Source organism: Aplysia californica, unplaced genomic scaffold (genome assembly GCF_000002075.1).
Source record: "Aplysia californica isolate F4 #8 unplaced genomic scaffold, AplCal3.0 scaffold00213, whole genome shotgun sequence".
Taxonomy (NCBI): Eukaryota; Metazoa; Mollusca; class Gastropoda; order Aplysiida; family Aplysiidae; genus Aplysia; species Aplysia californica.
In genome coordinates, this window is record NW_004797483.1 from 1,087,294 (window position 1) to 1,113,713 (window position 26,420).

The 26,420-nt window shown below is 41.8% G+C and overlaps 1 protein-coding gene across 1 annotated transcript in view; it reads right to left on the reverse strand.

Annotated features, from left to right (window-relative positions):
* Nucleotides 1-26,420, reverse strand: part of LOC101853091 — a 30,342-nt gene that overhangs the window by 2,208 nt on the left and 1,714 nt on the right. Inside the window, exons 2-13 of the mRNA XM_005099442.3 lie at nucleotides 20,301-21,160; nucleotides 19,448-19,637; nucleotides 17,819-18,017; nucleotides 17,014-17,211; nucleotides 16,325-16,446; nucleotides 14,732-14,945; nucleotides 13,720-14,091; nucleotides 12,599-12,713; nucleotides 6,239-6,353; nucleotides 2,358-2,481; nucleotides 1,715-1,897; nucleotides 177-236 (exon numbers count right to left, since the gene is read on the reverse strand). Of these exons, the coding sequence (XP_005099499.1) occupies nucleotides 177-236; nucleotides 1,715-1,897; nucleotides 2,358-2,481; nucleotides 6,239-6,353; nucleotides 12,599-12,713; nucleotides 13,720-14,091; nucleotides 14,732-14,945; nucleotides 16,325-16,446; nucleotides 17,014-17,211; nucleotides 17,819-18,017; nucleotides 19,448-19,637; nucleotides 20,301-21,034 (2,626 nt within the window). The 5' untranslated portion in view covers nucleotides 21,035-21,160. The remainder of the gene's footprint in view (nucleotides 1-176; nucleotides 237-1,714; nucleotides 1,898-2,357; nucleotides 2,482-6,238; nucleotides 6,354-12,598; nucleotides 12,714-13,719; nucleotides 14,092-14,731; nucleotides 14,946-16,324; nucleotides 16,447-17,013; nucleotides 17,212-17,818; nucleotides 18,018-19,447; nucleotides 19,638-20,300; nucleotides 21,161-26,420) is intronic.

The following is a 26,420-nucleotide window of genomic DNA, read 5'->3' on the forward strand; positions in this document are numbered from 1 at the left end:
AGACAGACAGACAGACAGACAGACAGACAGACAGACAGACAGACAGACAGACAGAGAAGTAGTACTTGTGCATGTATTACATGTATATCTTCTCAAAATCCTCTCTGTTACAGGCACATTTTCCCTAGTGTAATTTCTACTCGCAAACAACAGCAACATTGCAGTTTATCCCCTACCTGAAAAGTCAGTAGTGACATTGGTGAAGGCTTTGTCAGCGTAAAAGTGGATCAGGTGACCTGTGGACCAGATGGAGAACACTCGTGGAAACATACACGATGATAGTGATACATAACATTCCAGGTCTGCCCCATAACCACATATTTCAAGCACTGGGGTACGCATGTTCTCGTATTTCAGTAAAATATGTTACACGTAATCAGTTTTTGTTTGATTTTTTTTATTGCAAAGGGCCTGAAGTCAAACTGGGTTGGGCACTGTCTGAATTTATTTTATTACTATTATTGCATAAAATTAACTTTATTGCTATTACTATTCTCATTATATTTCATGTGTTAAATGTTTGTTCTATTGAATGACATTACTTCAATCACAGGTGTCATTTCAGTTTCTATATTTAATGACCATTTGACACCTCGAACCCTAACCCCAGCTACAGGACCTCTGCACTAATTAAGCACCCTCAGTAGTTTGACTGCAAGGTTTACACAACTACACATTGAGGTGTGTATTCAGTGCAAGGTAGAGTACACCTAAGTGAAAGCTTGGGCTCATAGACTGCTGTAAGCTGACAAAACGCCTTTTTAAAAAGTTCACAGCGGTTTCGAGTTTATAGACAGTGTTCATCCGAAATTTGAATTCTAATTTATTAAAAAACTTGAAATAGTTCCACAATTATTTTTTTCCCCACAAGTAAGCTAACTGATCAGCTTTCTATTTGGCAAATTAAAAAAAATTGACGCCAAAACGAAAAAAAGGCGTTTTGTCAGCTTACAGCAGTAGAGTTAATATCTTACTAAGAACTTAGGATAATGTGGAAGTCTTAAGTAAGTATAAGAACCCTATGACATAGTCATATTGTTTCCCACCTACCTTTGGAACTGAGAAGTCTCAAGTGAGTACAAGTACCCTGCCTGACAGTTTTTGAGTAACCACGAACACCCTATAACAATGTCACTGCTTCCTGCCTTTGTACCTGAGTAGTCTTTGAATGAATTCGAGAATCCTACAACAATGTGACCGCTTTCCCCTTAACTTTGTGCCTGCACGGTCTTTGGGTAAGTTTGAGTACCCAAACACGACATCACTGCTTTCCCCTATCTTTGTATCCAAGTGTCTTTGGGCCAATACAAGTGCCCTATAACAGCTTCATTGTTTACCCCTTCCTATATACACGAGAAGTCAAGTAAATAGGAGCCATCATCATTGACTTTTTCACCCTGGATGCCACGAACAAACACTTTCCACCCTTCCATATTCTGGGCTAGCCTCTTAATATTATTCCATGTCTTCCCACTTTTCTGTTAATCAATTACTGTAACTCTTCTCCGGGTTCCATGTAGTAATATTTGTCCCCCCGAGCTGAGTTGCTTTTGTCCAGACAGTATCCAGTGGGTTTCACCAACTCCTAGTAAATGCAGCCCGTGTCTCTTCATCTCTTGTGACACTTGCGAGCTCTTTCCTGTTTCATACATGGTGCGAACATCCCTCGACATAAATAGGAGTACCCAAAGACTATGTCACTGCTCCCACTTACCTTTATAGCCAAGGTGCTCATTGTTCCGTTTCTGCACACGGCCCAGCCACCACAGCAGCACGTACTCCAGCTGCAGTTTCTCCATCCGCTCAAAGGGCTTGATTTCCACCACCGGTGCCTCTAGGGAGCTCAGGATGAGCTTGCTCACCTTCATCACTTTGGGCGTGGGCACCACCAGAATACCTGGAGATTTATGGGGTGGGAGGTGTGGGGAGGGGTGAGGGGTGGAGGGACAACACATTTTTAATTCTAATCATCATAGATCTTTAGTTTTAGTAATTTTACAGCACTTGCAACACAAAAGGTCATATAAGTGCTGAAGAATAGAGGTGTTACAAGAGAGAAACAAACACAAAAAAATGAGGGGAGATAAGGATGATAAATGTTTGACAGAAAAGAAGGAGCAAACCACACCAGAGCACCTGCCAACCGCCTGCCCATCATAGATCATACATTTGCTGTTTATCACACTTTCTTCGTATTCCTTTCTTTTTCTTTGACTACTTCTACTTCATTTATTCCCTCTGCTGACATGACTGACACATGCTTGCTTGCTTAGACACACACACACACACACACACACACACACACACACACACACACACACACACACACACACACACATACACACACACACACTCACCTGACAGTGTTCCATCTGCCTCTATGAGTGGTCTGAAGGCCTCCTCCCAGTGACTGTTGGCATGTAGCCTGTCCACCAAGTCAGCACTGAGCTCTTGACCCACACACGGCGGGGTGTGGTACAACTGACCATGGGAAGACAGAGATAGTTTGTTTTTTGAGTAAAGAGAGGCACACCCACACTATAACAACCATTTGGTTTTTTGTTTTAGTTTCAGTAAGGTTTTATGGCGCTCCCAACTGCATATGGTCATATGAGCGTCAAGGGGTGGATGTCAACAGAGACGTCCAAACGGGGAATCAGGCTTACTCTGCTCACCTCTCTTGCCTCAACAACACAAAGTCTGCTTGGACTATCAAGGCACCCCGGAAATAGCAATTCACAATAGAGTGACAAACATACATTAGAAGTAGAAGAAAAATGACGATAGTAAGGATGAGGAAAGAAAAAGCAGCAATTCCCCCTATGTTGTTTCGACACAGTATGAGCATGACATTGATAAGTCAGCCCATTTGTGTCCCTGCCGGACAATATCAGTCATATGAAGGAAATTTCAAAACTGAGATGACCTTATTTTTAAAAATTTCACCTTTTCCCTACAATTTAAAACAAAAATGAAGTAAATATGACAATATTCGACAAAAATACAGAACTTTTATATGTGCGAGGTGAGGAAAGACGAAAAGGAAAAAATGGCCTTCGAAGTTGAACAACATGTTTCCATAGCAATGGGGGTCTTAGAATTGAGATAGAGACTTGAAATTTAGCAGTTATCTTGGCTATGCCACTACAAGGTAACATACAAATTTAGAAAACTATTCATTCACAGAAAAAAACAACTTATGGACCAAACAAAATTTAAACGAGAACGGACTTCACGTGAAATGCAACAAAATATTAGCATTATAGGTACAAGACACTAAATTTTCAAAGTAACAGTATGTCAAATTCATCTGTTTCATATGAAAGGCCTATGTCTCCTGAGAATTTTAGTACCATGCTTGTACCTCTCAGTCAATGTTTACGAGAATGGCAGCTGTTTCAATTTAACATAATAATAAAATATTGCAGAAGTCGCTAACTGGCTGCAAGCCCATGTTTGACAGATCATCAAAGAGTACCAAGTGCACCAAACATCAAAAGAGTGCAATCACTATAACATAGAAATGAAGCCTAATCTTTTTCAGGACTGTGAGATCATTACAAATCAGTGTTGTATTGCCTCAAACACGATGATCTGTCGTTATTTCAATAAAGACACCGAGCATTGTCTCGGCCGGCGTCGCACCAGCCTTCGCAGCTAGCGAGCTGGCTCAACACTGTAGTATACAGAGTGCTCCCGATAGTTTCGCAGAAGGATTCATGCAAAATAATTTTAAGCTGATGGCTTTATTCTAATAGAAAAAGAAATGTTCTTTCTATTGGTACCTTTGTTTAGCCGGTGTTTTACACTTTTCGTGTTAAAAATGATCTTTGAAAACGTAGACCCTTTTTTTCAAGGTTTTTCTATCTAAACGCCAAAGGCCAAAAATAATAACCACGGGAAACTACGCTCAAAGCTGTAAAGTTCTCCACCAATGAAAAGACGGTATTTAATCATCAATCTTTCTGCAAAGCATTCGAATGCATGGGTGTCAATTTTGAACTAGGGGGGACCTCGCATTCAAACCGCAAGGGGCTTCCCTTTCCACGGCGATCCACCAGCTCCAAATACCCGGAAATACAAACAACTTACACTACTATAACGAAGAAAATCCGAACTTTTTCGAAGTGTTCAGTGTTTGGTGTTTTATAGCATAAGAGCAAAGAAACAGATCTGAATTACCCCCATTTCACCGAAACCACGCTCGGAAGGCTGCAAGTCGGCTTACGTGCCGTGTTTAAGCTACCTGATTATACGTTCGCAATGGCACCATAAACACATGAGAGCACACACACACACACACACAAACGTACACACAAAAACCCAATAACGCACATACACACATGCACATAGACTGCCTCGGATGGCCTCTTGGTAAGGAGTCCGCTCTGGGAGATCTAGAGTATGGTTAATTAAAAGCACTAAAACACATTGAAAGATCAACAAACCATAGCAGCTAGCAGGGCACGCCCACACAGTCAGCTGTTTACGTAAACAATCTTGAAGTGGGCTAGAAGTTACCGTTTTTACTCCGTTTTACCAATAGGGGTTGTTTACATTTCAGGCCATTCATGCTAAAAAATGGGTCAAAATCTAAAAATAATTGCGAATGAAGAACGTTTGAGCAAAGATTTTCTACCAGTGGAGAATCTCCGGTTGAAGCAAAGGTGGCCATGAGGTAATAGTTCTAAAAATAATCTCACAGCTACACACTAGCAAGGTCCAAATTCCTTTATCTCGTCACCCAAGCTCACAATAAACCACACATACCTCCAAAATAAATCAAAATAAAATATTTATAGTCGATTATAGTTGTTTATATTTATCTTAAACGAAGCAGAAGACATTAAACTTTCAATATATCCGAAAAACAAAAATTTCATGGAAAGTCACTTTTTTGCCTTTCGAGCCTCGTGGCTGATAATAGCACAGTGCATCTTACGACTGATATTGAGTGGGGCACACAGATTTACAATTCTACTGTGCATACGAACATGTTAATATCCCCCTTTTGGGAACGGCCTAAAGACACTTCAGTCAGTGGTTCTGCCCTAGAGGGGGGGGGGCGCACAATGGTCATTTGGTTAGATCGTTTGTTTGGTTGAGCAAAGATAAGCATATCGACACAATAATGGTAATTTGGTTTGTCTGTTTGTTTGAGTAAAGAGATGCACATTGACACAACAATGGTCATTTGGTTAGATCGTTTGTTTGTTGGTTTAAAGATAAGCATATCGACACAATAATGGTAATTTGGTTTGTCTGTTTGTTTGAGTAAAGAGACGCACATTGACACAACAATGGTCATTTGGTTAGATCGTTTGTTTGTTGGTTTAAAGATAAGCATATCGACACAATAATGGTAATTTGGTTTGTCTGTTTGTTTGAGTAAAGAGATGCACATTGACACAACAATGGTCATTTGGTTAGATCGTTTGTTTGTTGGTTTAAAGATAAGCATATCGACACAATAATGGTAATTTGGTTTGTCTGTTTGTTTGAGTAAAGAGACGCACATTGACACAACAATGGTCATTTGGTTAGATCGTTTGTTTGTTAGAGTAAAGAGAAACACATCAACACAATAATGGTCATTTAGTGCTGGAAACAGTAAGACAGACAGAAGCAACAGAGGAAACATAAAGAAGTAGGACCTACCAGTGACGCTCTGCAACAGTCATTTAGTGCTGGGAAAAAGTAACACAGACAGACACAAACAACAGAGGGAAATTAAAAAGTGGAACCTACCAGTGGAGCCCACTAACAACCCACACAGAGACAAGTGGATTAGATTTGTGAGGGGGTGGAGCTTTTCAGTTCCAGAAAAGCGTTACAGCATTTGCAACACAATAAAGTCATGAAAATGCCAAAGATTAAAAATTTTGCGCCCCCCATTGACAAACCTTACCTATCATTCAGGAGACAGACTGCTTCAACAATATCTGTCACTGCAAATCCGGGCTCAGAGAAATTCAAAGTCCCAGAAGAGAGAGGGAGATTCTTGATTAAAAACCTCTTCAATACGGAATCAAACTCACATTTTCTGCATGCAATGGTGAAAAGCCTAACCGCTACACCACAGACGTCAGTAACCTGGGCTGAGCAAGTAGTTCCCCAGCAAAATGAGAGAGATCCTGTATAATTTAGTGTAAAATAGCTTCCCTCAAGTGATTATCAAACTCATGTTTTTGCCATGCATGTAGAAGAGCCTAACCATCACCAAAGACTTAAGACTTACCCCAAGCAATCTGTCCAGGTGATAGAGCAAGGCATACCCGATGTGAAAGGCAACAGGTCCATCCTCGGCGATGAATGTCGCCTTCTTTGCTACTTCCGGGAGATCACTTTCAAACCTGTGAGTATAAGTCAGTCAGTTAAACCCAACACAACATTTTAACACGACATACAGCATGTCTTTATTTTACGACTAAAAAGCAAATAGATCTAATTGGTAGTGATGCCAAAACAAGAATTTCAGTTGGCTTTTCTTACTACATTCTTAAATACTTACAAGCCATAGTTTGTGTTATGTACACATGCACACAAAGACAACAGACAAATACAAACTTAACCAGAGATTTACACACCTTCCAACCAGCCTGCACTACCACCCATCAAAGGGAATGATACTCCACCAAAACCAGTACTATTGGTGAAGTTGAGGAGGAACATTTTCCTCCATCATTGTGAAAACACACACATACTGTGGTGTAAGCGCACCTTAAGAATAGAAGGACATGTAGCGTGAACACACCTTAATAATTATTATTGTGACATAGGCCTAAGGGACATATCACGTGACTGAGACCTAATGTGATTTCGTGCAAGCGGCGGGAAATCTGAAGGTCACTCACTCACTGAAGCCGAAACGAGTAACATCGGCATAGCAAAGAACTAGCAGACGACCAGCAGGTGGGGCCCCACCAACATCAACTACCATCTAGATCTACTACTCCAAGACTCAAGTAAGTCGTAACATAACACATATAAACACAACAAACAAATATGAATTCCCACACATACATGTGAACACCTCACTACCTCAGAATTACACCATTCTTGTCACGGTAGTCACCGTATTGTACCTTACTCTTTTTTACTCACGGGACGTAAGCGCCCCGTATGCCATGGGCTCTTGGTTAATGTTACTCACTTCGGGGATCTACATAAAAAGTCAGACACTACACCCGGGCTCATTATTAGAATGCTTGCTGTCGTGTGTGTTCGTCTCTCCAGTTTTACAGACGTGTGTGTGTACTAACATTACATGGTGTCAGAAGTCAGTGGATAACGTGTCACAAGTGTCAGAATGCCTCATTTCAAGCCTCCTGAGCCGTCTGATTTTTCGAAACCTCACGAGTGGCCCGAGTGGCGACAGCGTATGCTACGATACCGCACAGCCACCAAACTGAGCGCAGAGACCGGAGCAATTCAAGTAAGTTCATTAATTTACGCTATGGGACGCCAAGCTGAACAGATATTTAACACGTTCACGTTCCCTGCTCCCGTCGAAGGTAACGATCCTAGGGACAACTTTGACACTGTCTTAGAGAATTTTGACGCTCACTTTGTCCCCAAGCGGAATCTTATCCACGAAAGAGCAAAGTTCCATGCACGAGCACAAAACAGTGGGGAGACGATAGAAGAATATGTTAGAGCCCTGTACGAACTTTCCGAACATGCAGACTTTAAGGACCGAGATGAAACCATAAGGGATAGACTCGTCCTAGGAGTACTGGACAATGAACTGTCACAGCGCTTACAACTCGAGGCAACTCTTACTTTGAAATCAGCCATCGAAACAGCACGCCATTTCGAGCTCGTAAAGGGTCAGGTCAGTAGCCAACGTCAGCTAGGTGCAGCAGTCACAGTAGATTCAGTGCGCTACGGCCAGAGAGGATATTCGCCAGGGGTAGAGGCGGCCGAAGAACAGGTACACACTCACAACACAGAGACAGCCATGCATCACCGTCAACTTTCTCTAACTGCGGTAACTGTGGAAGAGGTCATGCCCAAAACAATTGCCCAAAACAATTGCCCAGCGCGTGGGAAAACTTGCAGGAAATGCGGCAAGCGCAATCACTTCGCAACAGTCTGTCGCAGCAGCAGCAGCAGCAGCCGCAATGTCAACGAAATAACCGAATCGGAAACTCCTTCGTTCTTTTTAGGTGCTGTTGACAGAGACTCGGACAGTAATGTCGTTACCGATGTAAACTTCGGCGAAGTTAGCGAGCCACCATGGCGCGTTACACTGAACCTTGGAGGGAGAGCTACATCCTTCAAGATAGACACAGGGGCCGATGTTTCGATAATATCGAAGGCCGTCTACAACCGTCTCAGTCCTCGTCCAAAGCTGAAAACAACGTCTGCAGTTCTTCGCAGTCCTGGTGGAGTCATAAGGAGCGTGGGAGAATTTATCGCAACTACGCTGCATAACAATCGCAACTTTGCGTTCCGTGTTTTCGTCCTTGACGACGACACCGACTGTCTTCTCAGTCGCGACGCCGCAGTTCGTCTGGGACTGATTTCTCGAGACAGAATAGACTCTGCCAACCTCGTGTTCGGTGATGTGGGACCTAAACCTATACGCTGCGAGCCAGTGAAAATCATCTTGAAAGAAGATGCACAGCCATACTCCGTGAACGTCGCACGTCGGATTCCCATTCCACTCATGGACGAAGTCAAAGCTGAACTAGACCGTATGGAGGCCGCAGGTGTCATTGAAAAGATCAGCGCTCCAACTGACTGGTGTGCACCCATGGTCCCGGTCAGAAAAAGGTCTGGTAGTGTTAGAATCTGCACAGATCTGAAAAAGCTCAACCTATCGGTGAAGCGTGAACGATTCATGCTGCCCACCATAGACGACATATTGTACAAACTCAGCGGATCAAACAAGTTCAGCAAGCTTGATGCAACTTCATCCTTTTGGCAGTTGGCACTGGACGACGACTCCGCGAAGCTGACCACTTTCATTACCCCGTTCGGTCGGTACTTCTACAGACGTCTCTGTTTTGGAATCACCTCTGCGCCTGAGATATTTCAGCGTACGATGCAAGACATTCTAGCGGGCATAGACGGTGTAGAGTGCTTTATGGACGACATCCTCCTGCACACGGATGGTCAGGAGAAACATGATAAGCTGAAGAAGAAAGTCTTCCAGCGGCTAAAGGAGCGTGGGGTCAGGTTGAACAAATCTAAGTGCAAGTTTGACAAGGATGAAATCGATTTTCTTGGCCACATCATCAGCGGGAAGGGTGTAAGGCCAGATCCATCCAAGGTCAGCGCCATCACTGAGATGCCAGAGCCAGAGAACATTACAGACTTACGACGAGTGCTCGGCATGGTGAACTATTTGGGCAGGTTTGTGCCAAATCTGTCAACAGTCATGAAGCCGCTCACCGATCTTCTGAATCACGATGCTGAGTGGGCCTGGACTCCAGCGCAGTCATCTGCCTTCACTGATATCAAGAAGTTACTGTCGTCAGCTCCAACACTCGCCTTCTTTGATATGAGGAAGCCTGTCACTGTAAGCGCCGATGCAAGCAGCTACGGACTGGGAGGAGTTCTCCTCCAGGAAGACCGGGGTGATCTTCAGCCAGTGGCCTACTGTTCCAGAACTTTATCTAGGGCGGAGAAGAACTACGCTCAGATTGAAAAGGAACTGTTGGCGGCCACCTGGGCGTGCGAAAAGTTCGATCGCTACCTCATCGGTCTGCCGTCATTCACACTGCTCACCGACCACAAGCCCATTGTTCCCCTGATCAACTCTAAAGAACTGAATGATGCATCTGTCCACTGCCAACGAATGCTGATGAGGATGATGCGCTACAGCGGAAAGGCAGTATACAGCCAAGGGAAAAACATGACTGTCGCAGACTCCTTGTCCCGAAGTCCAGTAGTGAGCACCGAGCCTGAAGAATTTGGTGAAGAAATCGAGGCTCATGTCGCTACAATCCAGATGTCATGGGATGCCACGGATAGCAAACTTGACGAAATCAGAAACAAGTCTCAACAGGATCCAGCGATCAGTGCTGCGATACAGTACACTAGAAGCGGTTGGCCGAAATTCATACAAAACGTCAAGTCCGAAGCTCGCGACCTCTACGCAGTTTCCAGTGAACTGAGCGAAGTCCATGGACTACTCGTCAGAGGTAACCGCATCGTAATCCCCAAGGCAATGCGAGGAGAGATGCTCAGCAGGATCCACGACGGTCACCTTGGAGTGTCGAAGTGTCGAGAACGGGCCAAATCTTCCATTTGGTGGCCTGGTCTCAGCTCCGAGATACGGGAAGTCGTCTCAAGATGCGACCATTGCCAGAGGAAACGTCCAGCACAACCAAGCGAACCTCTAAACCCGACAGCTCTACCTGAGCGGCCGTTCCAGATGGTTGGTGCTGACCTCTGCAACTAAAAGGGACATAACTACCTGGTACTCGTGGACTACTTTTCACGGTACTTGGAGGTGGCCTACATGCCAGACACCACCTCAGAGACTGTCGTGTACAAACTGAAAAACGTCTTCGCTCGGTTTGGCATTCCAGAACTACTGGTGACTGACAACGGTCCTCAGTTTGTGTCGGACCGTTTCCACAAGTTCGCCAAGGGCTGGGGATTTAAACACACGACCAGCAGTCCTCATTTTCCCCAGAGCAACGGCGGGTCGGAGAGAGCAGTCGAGGAAGCGAAGAAAGCCCTGAGTCAGGACGACCCATTTCTCGCACTCCTGATCTACAGGTCTACACCGGTGTCACCGACGGGGGCGAGCCCAGCGGAACTTGCTCTTGGGCGACGCCTGAGGACGACCCTGCCAACTCTACCGTCAAACCTGAACCAGCAGGTCTACGACAGGGCGAAGATTGCAGCCAGAGACGCTGAGTCGAAGCGTAAGTACAAACAAGCTTTTGACAGACGTCACGGAGCCCAGAACCTCCCGGAGCTGAATCCTGGTCAGCTCGTCCTGCAGAAGCTGGAGAACGACAAGGAGTGGCGTGGCCCTGCGGTTGTCAAAGAACGGTGCGCACCCAGGTCTTACATCATACAGTCTGGGGCTAGGGCTTACCGCCGGAACCGCAAACACCTGAAGCCCTACGTCGACCCTCCTTCCGTGCCTTCTTCACCTGTTGCCACCCCAGAGCCTACTCCAAGGTCCGTTCCCTTACCTCCGCCACCAGCTGTCCAGCCGGTGGAGCCTGATGTCACACCACCATCACCTCAGCCAGCAGCCGTTCCAGCCAGTCCAGCTCCAATAACTACACGAAGTGGACGAGTGGTCAGGAGACCCGCTCGTTACCCGGACTGATGTTCTTGCGACCCAGTCGTATCCTTTCGATGACAAATTTTACTTTGTGTTTATTCTTTGCTGATTACCCAACAGTTGTGTAGACTTACCTGTTCGAAGTAATTTATTTTCTCAAGTTCGTTATCGGGACGCTATGCTGTTCTATGAATGTGACAAAGACAATTTGAAATGTGGATATTATGAAATACCAAAGAACTTTATTGAAATGTGTTACAAAGTTCTCAAGTGCAAGCCCGGAATCTTCAAAGACAATTGAACTCTGTGTGTGAATTTTGTTAAAGTTAGAACATTCCCCTTTGAGAGGCTCGAAGCCGATAATCTTTAATCCATTTTGGGGTTTTCCTTTTTCTTCAATATTAAAAGGGGAGATGTCACGGTAGTCACCGTATTGTACCTTACTCTTTTTTACTCACGGGACGTAAGCGCCCCGTATGCCATGGGCTCTTGGTTAATGTTACTCACTTCGGGGATCTACATAAAAAGTCAGACACTACACCCGGGCTCATTATTAGAATGCTTGCTGTCGTGTGTGTTCGTCTCTCCAGTTTTACAGACGTGTGTGTGTACTAACATTACAATTCTATTTGCTCAGCACCTAGTTTTGAGAAATTTAAAATAATAGATTTTTAGTTTTACATCACGTAATGGCTTTTCAATTGCAATTCTTTGAATATCTTGATAACGATTCCAAATTATCTTCTGATTTTTATTGAGCAGGTAGAACACTGTTTCTGAACTCATGGTCTTAGTAACTCAAAATGGTCAAAAAATGTAAGAAAAAACTTTGTAATTCTAAGGTAGTGACCTGTCAAAGAATCAAGACTACCACCCATTCATGATTGGGCAACAGGTACGACAGGAAGGAGGATGTATGGCCACATGAATAAACCACTGGTCAAAGATCCAATCAATGAGTTGAGGAGGGGAGATCAATCAATAATCTTCCAACTTAGAACACAACATGTATCCATCAACCAACATCTCAACCGAATTGGAGTAAAGCAGTCTGCTGCCTGCCCACTATGTGACTACCCCTCAGAGACAATGGAACATCATAGAAAACTGTAGAAAACTAACTGATTTAAGGGGATGTATTCTTCCCAAGCTACCCTAGACAGCTAATTGCCTCTACTCCTCAAGACAACAATTAGAACAGACATGCAGCTATTACCGAATGGCATCATGCAGAAGAGTTAACGCTCAGTTGCTACTGGATCGCTAACAACAACAACAACAACAACCACCCATTCACAGACAGAGTTAAAACTGTATGGGCTCAAACTCCCTTCACATCAGTACCTTTTGGTGAAATTGACGAGGAACTTCCCTCCACCACCAGCAGCTCGGACAATACGGCTCGGGATTCCCAAGTTCTGGTGGAGGACTGACCGCCGCCACACTTGCTCTCTTGTGCCTGGACAAATGAAAACATGATACAACTTTAAAATGACTTTGAATGAAAAAAAAAGAAACATCTGAAGATGACTTTAAAAGAGAGAAAAAAGCAAGATACAACTTTAAAAAAAAATTTTTTTTTAGAAGAAGTTTTACACTGTTCACAACGGCATAAGGTCATATGAGCGCCAAGGAGTGGATGTCAACAGAGAAGTCCTTACAGGTAATCAGGCTTACTCTGCTCACTTCTCTAGCTTCAACAGCACAAAGTCTACTTCAAGTATCAAGGCACCCTGGAAATAGCGGGTCACAAGAGTGTGACAAACATACAAAAGCTTTTATTCATCAACGGGGGCGCGGGGGGGACACACACATGATTTTAGTGATCATGAAGACAAATCAGACTTTCTTCCATTTTTGGATGGGCTAAGCTTAGAATTTAGCCTGAAAAGAAGCTGAACTGCTCTTCTATTTTCTAGGGCCAAGTAGTCTTTAATGTATACAATGAGCACACATAATCTCTGTGTTTTTGTCCTTGCTTGAGAAGACAAGATACTCCATCTTGTATGTCACAGTAGTCAGTGGATCAAGCTCAAAAACACACACAAAAGTTTCTTTTGAACCTCCGCCACTTTGTCAAAGACCGTCTCAGACCTGATTTTATATACAGATTGCCATAATATTCATATTATGAAGGTCTGAACTGCCCTGAACTGCCCTGAACTTTATATCAAAACAGTTTCGCACAGTCAGAAGAAGAAATAATATCAACGTAGTCATAATAATATCACAACTCAAGAGCAAAATCCCTTATCTGTCATCCTATGACCTTTCACAGCTCTATTTTCATTTGGACTTGAGATATTAGCATTTTAGTGGTAACGGCACAAAGTGACCAATTATTATTTCTAAGACAGTGAAAAGTCAAAATAAGTGGCTGTGAAGGAGACAAGGACTGGTGATAAGAGAAAGTTTAGTTTGAAGACATTACGAGACTGTTAAGAACAGAAGAATGAAGATGTCACCTTTGAGGCCCATGTGAGCCATAAGGCGTTTCTCTCTGCTGAGCCTCGCCGCATCCTGAATCTGGAGAGTTCTATCGATGCACTCCGTAATCTCCAGATCTGACTTTGCCATGAGCTGGTCATCTGCGTCCAATTCTTGACCGCCACCTTCCTCCCTGACACTTCCTCCTCCTCCCACTCCTCCAATCTCATTTCTCCTCATTGCTTCATTCATACTATCAAGCTCTTTGTCTCTAGAGAGATCACCGTTTTGCTGCTCCACAGCACGTAGAATCACATCGTACTTTGCCGATCTCCGGATGAAAAGGGTGGTGCCGGATGAGCTCTGAGGGTAGGCATCTGTCGCATTCTTTAATACGACTGTCATCAGGTCTATAAATAGATAGAGAGTAAAGAAGTTGTGCATGACTGTCAATTTGATATCTACCAGGCCTGCAAATAGACACAATAAAGTGCCCTTGGATTTTTTTAAAAGACTATCATTAGACCTATAAAGACACAAATAGTAATGCAGTTGCTCATGATGGATAAATAGATATATATAAGGCCTGCAAATAGACATACTGTGACATAGTAAGATATGCATCTGTTGAATTTTTCGACACAACTGTCATCAGATTTATAAATAGCCAGACCGTTATATTGTCAGGCATGAATGTTAATTACACATTTGTCATGCTGGCAAATAAACATATTTTGCCAAAGTAATAAACAGTGGTCGGGCGTACATCGATAACATTCTTCGACATAAATCTCATTAGACCAACAAATTGACGGATACTTATGTTGTGAAGCATGAATGTTAAATAGACCTGTAAATAAGACACACTGTGACATAGGGTTTGCTGTTAAGCTTGGATCTACGCCATTCTTCCATAAAAGAGCCCTTAAATCTACGCATAGACAAGATAACTGAGTCGAGCTGCAAAAAGCTGAAGATTGGACACGTTGTACACTATATGAACACGAGCAACTCCCTCGACTGATCACACAACACTAGTGGACAACTCACTCTCCTCCTCCGGCCTGGTGGTAAACGTGACGAAACAGCGGCAGTTGTCGTCCTTGAGACAGAGGTCGGCCACATCATGAAGGGTTCTCACTGTGTGCACACAGCCCCAGGACACACGAGACCCAGCGCACGGGTAGTCGTAGATGCCCGCAAAGTTGCTCTGGTCATGGCGCTCAAACCGCGATAGTAATGAGTCCGTGTCGATTCTGTTGCCCTGAGAGGCGGCAGGAGGAAAACGAACTACTTAATCTTCTCAAAGGTCAAAGTTGAGGAAAATGAATTGCTCAGTTTCCTCTCTGAAATGCTTTCCACTCTTTTTCATCGCAACTATCAGAATTATAATAACAATAAGAAGGAATACAAAATAAGAAGAAGAATAAACACAATATCAATAACGATAATAAAAGCAAACATTTTTATAGAGGCCTCTTCCTATCCAGTGAACCCAAGGTGTTTAACACAAGTAGTAAAATGGGGAATCCCTCATTCAGAGAGACAGGTACACATGCACACTCTAGCAGCCACGTTCCCACACATATTGCATATAATGCACACACACAGACACACACAGACACACACACACACATACACACAAAAAATATAGTAGAAAAAAGCACATCCATGAGATAATGACGCCAGAAAAGAACAAGAGCTGCATACAGTCGGGCACAGATAGCACAAACATGGAAAACTCGTAATCACAGATAACTTGTACAGTTTGCCATTCCCCAACTGACATATTACATTTTTTCTGCTATACAGGTTTACCCAAATAATGCATGTGTCAAACACATTTGTCAATCTCCAACATGTCTGAGTTATATGTGCCTGACTGAAGACGGAGAGGACAATGGAAGAGTAAAGAAGTAGGTTTTACCTCGGGCACCATCCAACCGCCTGCATGTGTATGAAAACTCCAGTACATTCTATCCAAAGGTGCCTGCGAGCATGGAGCAATGGTTGAGCTCTTCGTTATTGCACGCACAAGACATAACTTCGATAATCCTATGAGGAAGTAATTTTGTCAAGTGTCTCCCTTTATCTGCCGGGATACTGCACATATCCCACCCCATCAGCAGGGCTGAAGCAGTCTGCTTCCCGGATGATCTAAATTGTGTTGATGGGGGTGAACAATATGTGTGTGTGCCTGCAAAAAGGTCCCAGCCGTTGGAAATTTTGGATATTGAAATAAGGGCATATTCTTGTATTATTTCAATGCAGAACAGGCTGATTTTCAAATATCTTGAGGAGTTTTCGAAACAGAGGGTGTAAAAACAAAGTTTGGAGTAAAACCATATTTCTAGCACATTTTTAATTTTTTAAATATTTAGAGTTAAAATATAAAATCCTTTCAATATGTTTTAAAGAAATGGTTAAATGTGTGTTTTCTGATGGAACTAAATTTTTGACCAGCTACAACGTTTTTGGCCTTTTCACCTCGGTGCTCAAAAATAGCTTTGCTGACAACAGGGATCTTTCTCCAGGCACACACACATATTAACAAACAATATTTTGGAGGGCAAAACATCAATACAAGAGAATGGTCTCCAGTTAATATAAAGGCACACAGCAACAGCCTGCCTAATAACTCACTCGTGGCAAGGGATGAATGCTGTTGTCGTCTTCATCTTGTGTCATTGACACCACTGGCCGAGCCCTGCCGTCAGATAACTTCCTGTCACTCTGAACAACTAAAAGTGGTGGCTCTTCCTTGGCTGGAAAACACCAAAAAGGGACAACATTTTAATTTCCACCATTAGTAAATAGACTCAAATTAGAGAGATCTCAGTAGCTAAAAAAAATACTGCAAGGTCATGCCAACCTTCTATCGCAAAAGGCAAACCTTGATAAATAAGAATGTTATCAGCAACCCTTGATATAGAAAGTTTTATCCATTCTCTTACTAGACTTAAAAGTTTCGTTTAGCCTCCCATCTTTAATAACAACTCATTCACAATCACCACAAAAATAAAAAGGGAAAACAAAATTCTTCAGCCCCTCAACTTGAGCACCAATATTTTACATGTTTAAATAAAAACATTAGGAACATTTTCCTAATTTAAATCAGAGCCTGCGGGGGAATTGATCTGCATGAAAAAGACAAAGTTTAGTTACCACCAAGGGTAGTTATCTTATTGCATATCTCCTTCTTTCTACTGGTATGTATTCCATAAAGCCTCGTTTGGCATCTTTAACAGGTATGGTCAAAGCAACTCAGCTCTTAAATTGCCTTATAGGTTTAGATAAGGGCCTAAAATATTAGAAAATTGAATAATCCTTACATGTTTCGCTGAGCAGTTTCTGGAGTCGAACAACTAGCTGTGGGGTAGACAGCGACAAATCTTCCAAGCCTCTCACAATAGCAGTGGCCTCCTCCGAGTCAGGGTTCCTCAACATTGGCAGCAGCGCAGCTGTAGCAGCTTTGTCCAGATTGGACAGTGCGTTCAACCCAAAGCAGCTTCCCTCTAAACATTGGCCGCCTGATGGAGAGAGGGGAAAACAAAAGATACTGTTAACTCAAAACATGATTCCTCTCTACAATCTGATAGGCTTGAGACTGTGTGGGCAAGAGGACATAAGCATGGTATTGTCCCACTAGCTGGGCAGGCAACTATCCCCCCAAAGGTGGGAATTTCTTGGTACATTGTTCAACATCTCTGGTATAAGGCGATGGGAGGTGGGCATCTTTTCCACTCACTTAATTTCATCTTCTGCCTAGCTTTCTTTCAAGATGAGATCTGTTGACCAGTGGCCTAGTCTTACTAAAACCAGACCTAACAAAATTACAGTGCTAAGCCCGCTTTTGAAATAACCTGTGTGTGCGTAGAAAGCTGTTTAACTTATACACAAAAAAACTGTCATGTTCATATTGTGTAGATAAAAGAAAAAAAATTCTATTTAACCAGACACACTGACATACAAGACATACTCGCAAACCCATGCATATTAGCAACAATAAACTATAATTATATGCTTGGCACTTACTGAAAAAATTAACTCAAATAATTGTTTTTTTCAAAGATGCCTAAGGCAGTCAACTTACAACAACATGACAACAGTATACATTTCCCCCAACATGTATTATACCATTTTCTCTGCCCTGTAACCGACACTGCATGGCGTCCTGACACAGCGACTCCCCAACTTCCAATTCATCAAGATCCGCTAGCTTGACTGTATCGCCTTTGACCAGTATCAGATCTTTCAGTTCCAGTTTGCGCAGTCGCAAGCTACCAAAGGGACTACTGTCCAGATAAAGCAGCAGATGACTCACTTGTAGCGCCATCTGGGAAAGAGAGCCGGGGATTATTTTGTATTTAGTAAAAAGACGCAAATTGACAAAACAAGTTATATAGAGCAGAGAAAGAGTTTTTATGGTATAGCAAAGTTTTAGGGTACTTGCAACAAAATTAGGTCATACGAGTGCTGAAGATTAGATGTGCTATAAGCGTGGATATTCTGTCCTGGGCACTCTGGAGTGAAAGGCCATGAGGAGGCTGATAGGCTGGCAGGCAGTGCCGTGGTTGATGGAGAGGTGAAATTTTACAAAGGAGAAGTGTTGGAGAAAAAGTTGTGGGATGAAGAAGACAGGGAGACAGCAGAACACCACGCAATCATTAGGATGCGGGAAATGGGGATAGAGTGGGGATAAGGAAGAAAGGAACGATTATCCGGAAAGGAAAGACGTCGCCATAATCAGACAGCCACCGGAACAATCTGTATGGATACCTTGCGGGCTTTGGTGCTGGGGGGAACTAAGCACTTATGGACCTGTCCGGTGTGCAATGACGTTGTTGCCCAGGACATGTAATACAGATGTGTTATAAGAGAGTAGCAAACACAAAAAAAGAGGAGAGATAAGGAAAATAGATGTTTGATAGAAAAGGAGGAGCAAACCACACTAGAGTTCCAGCCAACCATCCACATGGAAAAGTAAAACAGACAGAATCATCTGAGGGAAAGAAAAGCAGTGAGACCTTTTAGTGGTGTCCTCCAACTACCCATGAGGAAATGCGCGGGTGGAGATCACTTTTAACACAGAAAAAAACAACTTTTGAGTTTTTGACTTCTAGACAAGTACATGAGCACAATAAATTATTATTCTTTTGGGAAGACGCAAAAACAGACAGATAGACAGGACCAACACAGATACAATAAAGCAGTAGGACCTACCAGTGGCATCCTCCAATCACCAGCAAACACAACTTTATTGATCGACAAAAGGACGCTCAATTCACAAACATATGCACAACAATCAAAGTAATATAACGCGATTGGTTAATAAGATTTTGAAGAAATGAAATCGAAAAAAAATCTCCCAAAAGTTTCAAGTTTAACCATTAGAGGTGAGTAAACTGTCCGTATGCCTAGCCACAGTATGCCAGTGAGCAAGACCCTAGGCCTGTATGGGACAAAACACACATGGAAAAAAGTGCATGCTACACAGGACCTTATTGATTATTTTGAAGATTTTTCTCAATTAGATACTGGTAATGACAAAGACTACTTCCAGTGGGATATGGAAAGTGATTCTGACGATCATATGAATGTTAGATGTTAATATACCATTAAGGAGCTCAGGCAGAGGGGAACGGTAGCCTCAGGAAGTCAGGGCTGAAAGGGTTAAAATCCAGTTTCCAGCTAAAACTCAGCATTTCAGACATAGCTGTTTTCCCCTTGTGGTTACTCATTCACTGTCATTCTTGATGCACTCACATGTAGTCTTTGGTACCAAGAGGAGGATCGGACGGCAGTTGGGGTGAGCGCCACCCCAGTCTCCGTCACCATGACAAGGCCTTTCTCCTGGAGCTTCGACGCCAGCCGGTTGCCACGGAGACAGTAACCTTTCATGGTCAAGATAGACGGGTGATGGAGAGTCGCCATAAAAAGAATCTCCCGTAGAAATCTGCAACAAGATCAGAATTACAATCTAAAAACTATATATATCAATTAATAAATGTGTTACAGATCCTAACTCAGTGCTGGAACCCATGAGTGCTGACTAAGGCCGAGCTTGAACTATTTATTCATACAGGCTGTCATCACAAGGAACAAGCAGTGCAAGACACAGACTTTTTACTGTGACTGTAGAATCACAGCTGTACCTTAAAACAATTCTTTCAAAGAGAAGAAATTTTTTACCTATCATTAACAAGACAGAAAAAGACAAAATAATTTCAAATTAAGAACGAAGTCAAATCTTCAGACGTTCAAACTAGTTTTCAATCCCGAACAAGCAATCCCAATTTGGCCTCTTTGAAGCAACCTTCCTATTTCAGCTTTGAATATTTATATTGAGTCAACCATAACTATTAAGTTACAGGTACAACCGTTCACATTTGCAATAATACACACACATACACACACACATACACACACCCTACACACAAGTAGAGCACGTAAAGACAATTAGATAAACCAAATAGATTGAGAAAGAAATGCAAAGAAGCATGAGGACCCCCCCCCCTCACACACACACACAGATACATATAACATACATTCATATAAAGCAATAAAGCATATTAGGAAGAACAAGAAACTAGACACGCTGAGCTACGTAAATCCTTACTTGTAATTCCCCATTGTGGCACAGAAATCTGGGTCGTACACTTGCTTCATGCACGCAATCTTTGTGTCTGAATCAGAAGAGGGACTTTTCACAGCCGCATTAGCATTCCTATTGCGATTGTTCCTGTTGTAATAATTCTCATAAGAGTTTCCTTCGTTGTTGTCCTGGTTATCATCATAAGCATACTCAATGAATTTGGAACTGGAGAAGGACACAGGATTTCCAAGTCTTAGGCTATCAATCTCTTTGCACGACATTTTGCTCTCAAACCCATAGTCAATCAGCACATACTTCAAGTCCAAAGCGATTTCGTCGGTGTCTGGGGCATGAGCCCAGTCATCAGGATACAATTGCTTCAAAAAGTTTGTTAAAGCTTCTTTGCTGTCCGCACTCAACAAGTCTCTGTCTTTTAAGAGCTGGATGTTGTTAGCCAAGTTGGGCAGATCTTGAGCGTCTGGGTTACCGTTTACCAGACTACGATGACTTTTCAAGTGGAATGATCTGTCAATGTTAGAATCGGCGTGTGGAATGTCTAGTTCACTGTACTTGGGTTGGAAACGTAAAAACTTTCTCTTGTCCATGGTTGGGAGAGAACTATGACGCACATGAGGCTTTGTGTCATGTGACAATAAGGCACGATACATCAGTGCCATACTAATGAAGATGAGGGTGAGGGCGAAGATGGCCACTCTAGTCTTGAGACGACATGCCAGCCAGGATCTCTTCAAGGACATGATGGTATTTCAATTTTTTCCTGTCTCAATATAATATGACGCGAGTCTGAGGGTGGGAGAGGGCAACAGTCAGTGCCCTTTTGATGAAAAGATCATACCAGCAGGCCTGCTTCTTTCATTGCAATTCTGTCGGAATAAAATTATTATTGATTATCATAAAACTTGGAAAACCAAAATCTATTTTTACAATAATATAGGAATGGGTCAAATAGCAAAGCTCAACCATAAGTGTCTCAAAAAAGATTTTTTGTAAATTTTAATGTCAAGACTTTCAATTCAAAATATAGCTCACAATATTTTTTTAAGTACTTATTAAAGCAAAAAGTATATGGAGTAGAATATAAATTTTTTTAAGAACCTATGCTGCTTCACACACAAAAAACTGTAACTTATCAGGAACCTTACAAGGATTTCCAACCATGCAAATATAAAAACTCAAAAAATTATGCTCAATCACACAATAGGGTATTCCTTCCTGACATTGGTCCAGTAGACACCTGACAATATGAACACACAACACTGGTCACATATAACATAAGAAAATTATAAACTTCTCTCACACTATGAGACCTCTCCAACCTCTTGAAAAGTTAAACCAGACCACTCTTGTCTGTCAGTGGTGAACACACCTCCAAACTGCATTAGTTTTCATACACTTGTCTAGTTCTTTTTGTTTACACATCTTTACATATATCTAATAATTTTTATCCAAGCAAAGGTGCTTGCTGATAATTTAGTCTTTATCATTATTTGTTTCTTAACTTTTTCTAAACTACTCGTAAAGATGATTAAACTATTCAAAATCTATTGCATTCTCTATCCCATACTCCAGAAAATCAAATTTTCACTATAATATCTATCTATCTATCCATCATAGTATATATAATTTCTTCATAGTGTGACTAAAGCAAAAGAGAAGCAAAAAAATTGCACGTTTTTGACACTGCAGCACAGATCACGTTAATTTGCGTTTAAAAAACCACTCGCATCTATCAAATCTTTATGAAAATAAAATTCTTGCTTGAACTCAATTCCAATAGCCTTCTATTAGGAGCAAAACAGTCTTACTGAGAAATTTGACATATCAGAAGAAACCATATAAATATATATATATATCTTGATATGTATTGCTATATATCTTGATATGTATTGCTGTGTAACAATAAAAGTAAATGATGATGTTTAAAATATATAATTATATAGATGAAACTTTCTTTAAAAACTATGAAAACAACATACACTTTTAAGAGGCGGTGATGAAAAAAGTCCTCTAAACCCCCTGCAGACCACAAGCCCATCTTCATTTTTTTCCCTGTCAAACAGTACAGCTAGTATTACGACTCATAAAAGTAGGACACTGTGGACACATAATATACAGTACAAGGTGCAGATTTTTAGTTTCAGTAAGATTTTTACGGCACTTGCAACACAATAAGGTCATGTAAGTGCCGAAGATTAGAGGTGTTACAAGAGCGTAACAAACACAAAAAGGAGGAGGAGAGAGAAGGACAATAGCTTTTGATATGAAAGAAGAAGCACAAATCACACCAGAACACCCGCCAACCACCCACAAGGTGCAGATGAAATTAAAAAGGCTCCATTAGAATGAAAACAAGCCATGTACAATTTTTTTCAGTAGTTATTTGCTCATTGAACTACAAAGGAAAATTATAGAACTAGAGCAATGAGTCACACCTTTGAACATGATGTGGTCTCCTCTTGAAAACTAGTGACTCTCAATAGCATTTTACAAGTATCGAAATGAACTGGAAGCATTACAAGGAATTTCTACCCAGCTTTCTGTATATGTGAGGTGTCGTGGTGAAACCAAGCGCTCGTCAAAATAATGAAATTTAAGAAACTGACTTTCTTTTGCGAGTTTGGCAATTTCTATCTAATTTTTGTTTTTTGGGTCAACACTTTTTATGCTGACATAAAAGCACATTTCCATGGGAATTTTACTGAAAAGCATCGATTAACACTTTACAGTCACACGCCCAGCAGTACAAAATAAATACCCCATCTGGCCACCCATCAAGGAGAGTGATTGCACCGGACATTTCGGGCCTGGCGCAGAACTGCATTATTGCGCCATGTGACTGCAAATTGTTTTAAAATGCAGAAAATATGTAATTTTTCAATTTTCAAGGAGTGTCAAGCTGATGAAGTTATCAAACTTTGGCGGCTATTTTCTTGCTATTTTACCACTGAAACCAAGCAACCCCTCCTCCTTAAATCTCTTATCTCAACATCTATCCGAGATAGTTGGGTATTTTTTTCATTGAAAGTGAGACAAATAAAAACACTTTCAGATGATACCAATAACTCCATACCCAAAAACTGACAAGTGCCTGATTACATCACGTCGGACACATACAATATATATGAAGGGTGAGATGCAAAACCCACTAAGCGACATTTTGGAAAAAATCTAGATTTTTATAACGGAGCTATCAGATGCACAAAGTGTTTTCGGCCAAAACCCAACACACCCTTCATAAAAGCTATCAAAAAAACTTTTTTTTACGCAAAACCCTGATACATCCAAAATCATAATTTTCCTAAACTCCATACATTCTAAAAATTTTTCTTATTTGCCAATGAAATTTCCAAATCCTTTCAGTGACTTCCTTTTCAAAAGGGCGTCGATGAGTGTAATACGTGGTGCCCATTACGGCGGGTCGGGCCAATCGCCCGACTCTACCGCCTGAAAACAAACGTGTTTGTTTTTGAGTGAATGAGTCGGGTGCCCCGCCGATCCTATCCGAAATGGAAATAGTAGTTTTGTTCAGCCCAAAATAACATCTCATTTAATACATTCAATAGAGATATCTCATTCACATATCTTTCACCCTCTGCCAGGAGACAAAAAATCCTTTGCCTTTATGACGGCTGAGTGTTGGGATTACTATGGCTGTAATTAGAGCATAACAGTGACTTAGGGCATCAAGGGACTTTATTCCCCGGGATAAAGCTGGTGTTGGCAAATTACTACTTTCATCCCCCAATTGTTTATTTTAATCATAATAGATCTTTTTAGTCAAACTTCCTGTGTTGGTAGACCACCTCCCCATTACTTACTGTTTTACTTTCCACAATCAGTTGTTGCATGTAAAAGCTAAAAAAAAGATGATTTTCCAAAGAGAGCTTTAAGATGGATTACCGGGTTTTGCACGTCAGCCCCTGGAACACAGACTCTGTAATACAGCAATGAGAGCAGGGTATTGGGTATAGATGGATCTGCACAGTAATTTACATAATCTAGACTACACACTTACCAATCTCTCTAATCTTTGAAGGTTTGATTTATGAAGAAACATTTCCTATTCACAAGGGGGGAAGAGGTCAGCTACACTCCCTCTTTAAATCTCATTCCCATTAACATTTTGCCCCCACCGGACGCTGATCGGCGATGGTAAGAAGCCGTACCTTTTCCCCATGGGACGCCGATCGGCGACGGTGTAATATAGCATGTCTACCGCACCTGTATCCTCTCCCGCGGGGAAAAGTGTTGCACACTCCGCGCGCTGCGCGGATGGAGACATTTAAAATGTCCACACGCTTGTCAATATAAATCTATTTGATCTTGGGATTAAATAGACAACATGCTGAAAGACAAATACATATATATATGCCATCATAGACAGGTCAGATTGTGCCTTGAATTTTTAACTTGAATTACGAAGGGTTTATAGGTGAACAGAAAATGTTTTGCCTAGATACTGTCTGTTACAGATGAGTAAAAATGTAGAGATCTATATTTCAAAATCTAATTGAATTGATAGCATATATTTGACGATGTATTAAGTGATTCTGTCCATTCGGGCGCTGACAGCGCCTCTGAGTTTTTCCGCTGCCACCATTCGACCGCTGTGAGCAGCTCAATGAAATCCAAGCGAAATCCAAAACAAATGTGCACTTTTTAACATAGTTCCTACTTTTTAAATTGTCGAAAGGAAGTAGAACTTGTAAACAAGCCGGACCTCTCTATCTCTGAGCGCCAAAATCAATCGAAACTCCACGAAATTCTTGTAAAATCGTTGTTATGTTGTTGCTACGTATGGGTAAACAACACGGAGCCTGGTATTATAAAAAGGCCCTTCAAAGAAAGATATTCAACTAAATTTGGGAAATTCTTGCATAAATGTGTGCTAGGATGATATCGCTACAATTTTGAGTTGATTCCTATGGATTATAAGGACTTGTAGAAGATGTGGAAAGTTGAAATCTTTGAAGAGGTGTTGCGCAATTTTTCAAATACAAACAGATTATAGGTCATTGTTCTGCAGCAGACCTGCACTTATCACTACATGGCATTGGACAGAAGGGCGAGAGCCCAGCTGTTGCTGGATCGATAACAACAACAACAACAATATAGGTCATTGTTATTGATATAAACAGATTCCTCTATTGATTCCCATCAGTTCGGTATATGATAATGCATATTAGATAGAGTAACTTAGAGCTTCACAGTAATGCATTAAATAGATGAATACCAGTCATTTCGTCACACGGTCATTTCGTCACACTGGTGCAGTCAAGACGTCACAGTCATCTCGTCACACCCCAAATCTACAAGGTTGAATGGAGGCGGTCAATTCGTAGCACACTTGCAAACATCAAACGCACATTGTCATGGCAATTGCAAATCACGATTTTTGGGGGAGGGTTGGGGCTGTGTGCGGTAGTACGGGGGGGCAGCGATGGTTGTCATCAGCTACACCGTTCGTAAATATGTATTGACAATATCGAAATATTGAAATCTGTAGAGTCATATATATATATATCAACAAAAATTTTAGGTGTATTATTGATGAAAAGTGTGATTGGCAAGACCATAATTAGTTCTCTTAAAAACAAATTGACTAATTATAGAAATGTATGGTACAGCAATTTTGCTAAAAGCTAGACCCTTACTTTTAAAAGTAAAGCCTTAAAATTAAAAAAGCTTTAGGCAGATCCTCCGAAACTCTACTAGCATAACAATTTTTGAGAAACATCGATTGTAAGCGAAGTCATTTCATCACACATAATTGGGGTGCGACGAGACGACCGTGTGACGAAATGACAGGTTACCAAATAGATGCACCCCAGGTCTAAAACTGAACAGGGAAAAATAATTTTGTCCAGAGGCTGAAAAAATCATGGATGGAATCAGTTAAAACTAAAGTCTAACCTATAATATTCTCAAACTAAAACACCAAAATTGAAAAGTTAAATGTATCGTATCCATCATGTTGACATTGATTGAGTAGCGCAGGCAAGTCTTTTGGCTATTCTCACCCAGTGGGCCGTAATAGGCCAACCAGTGTAGTGTTCAGCATGAACAAACGTTCTGGCGCTCGTGTTGAAAGCGTGCAATTTTGTCTGAGGGCAGTGAGAGAGA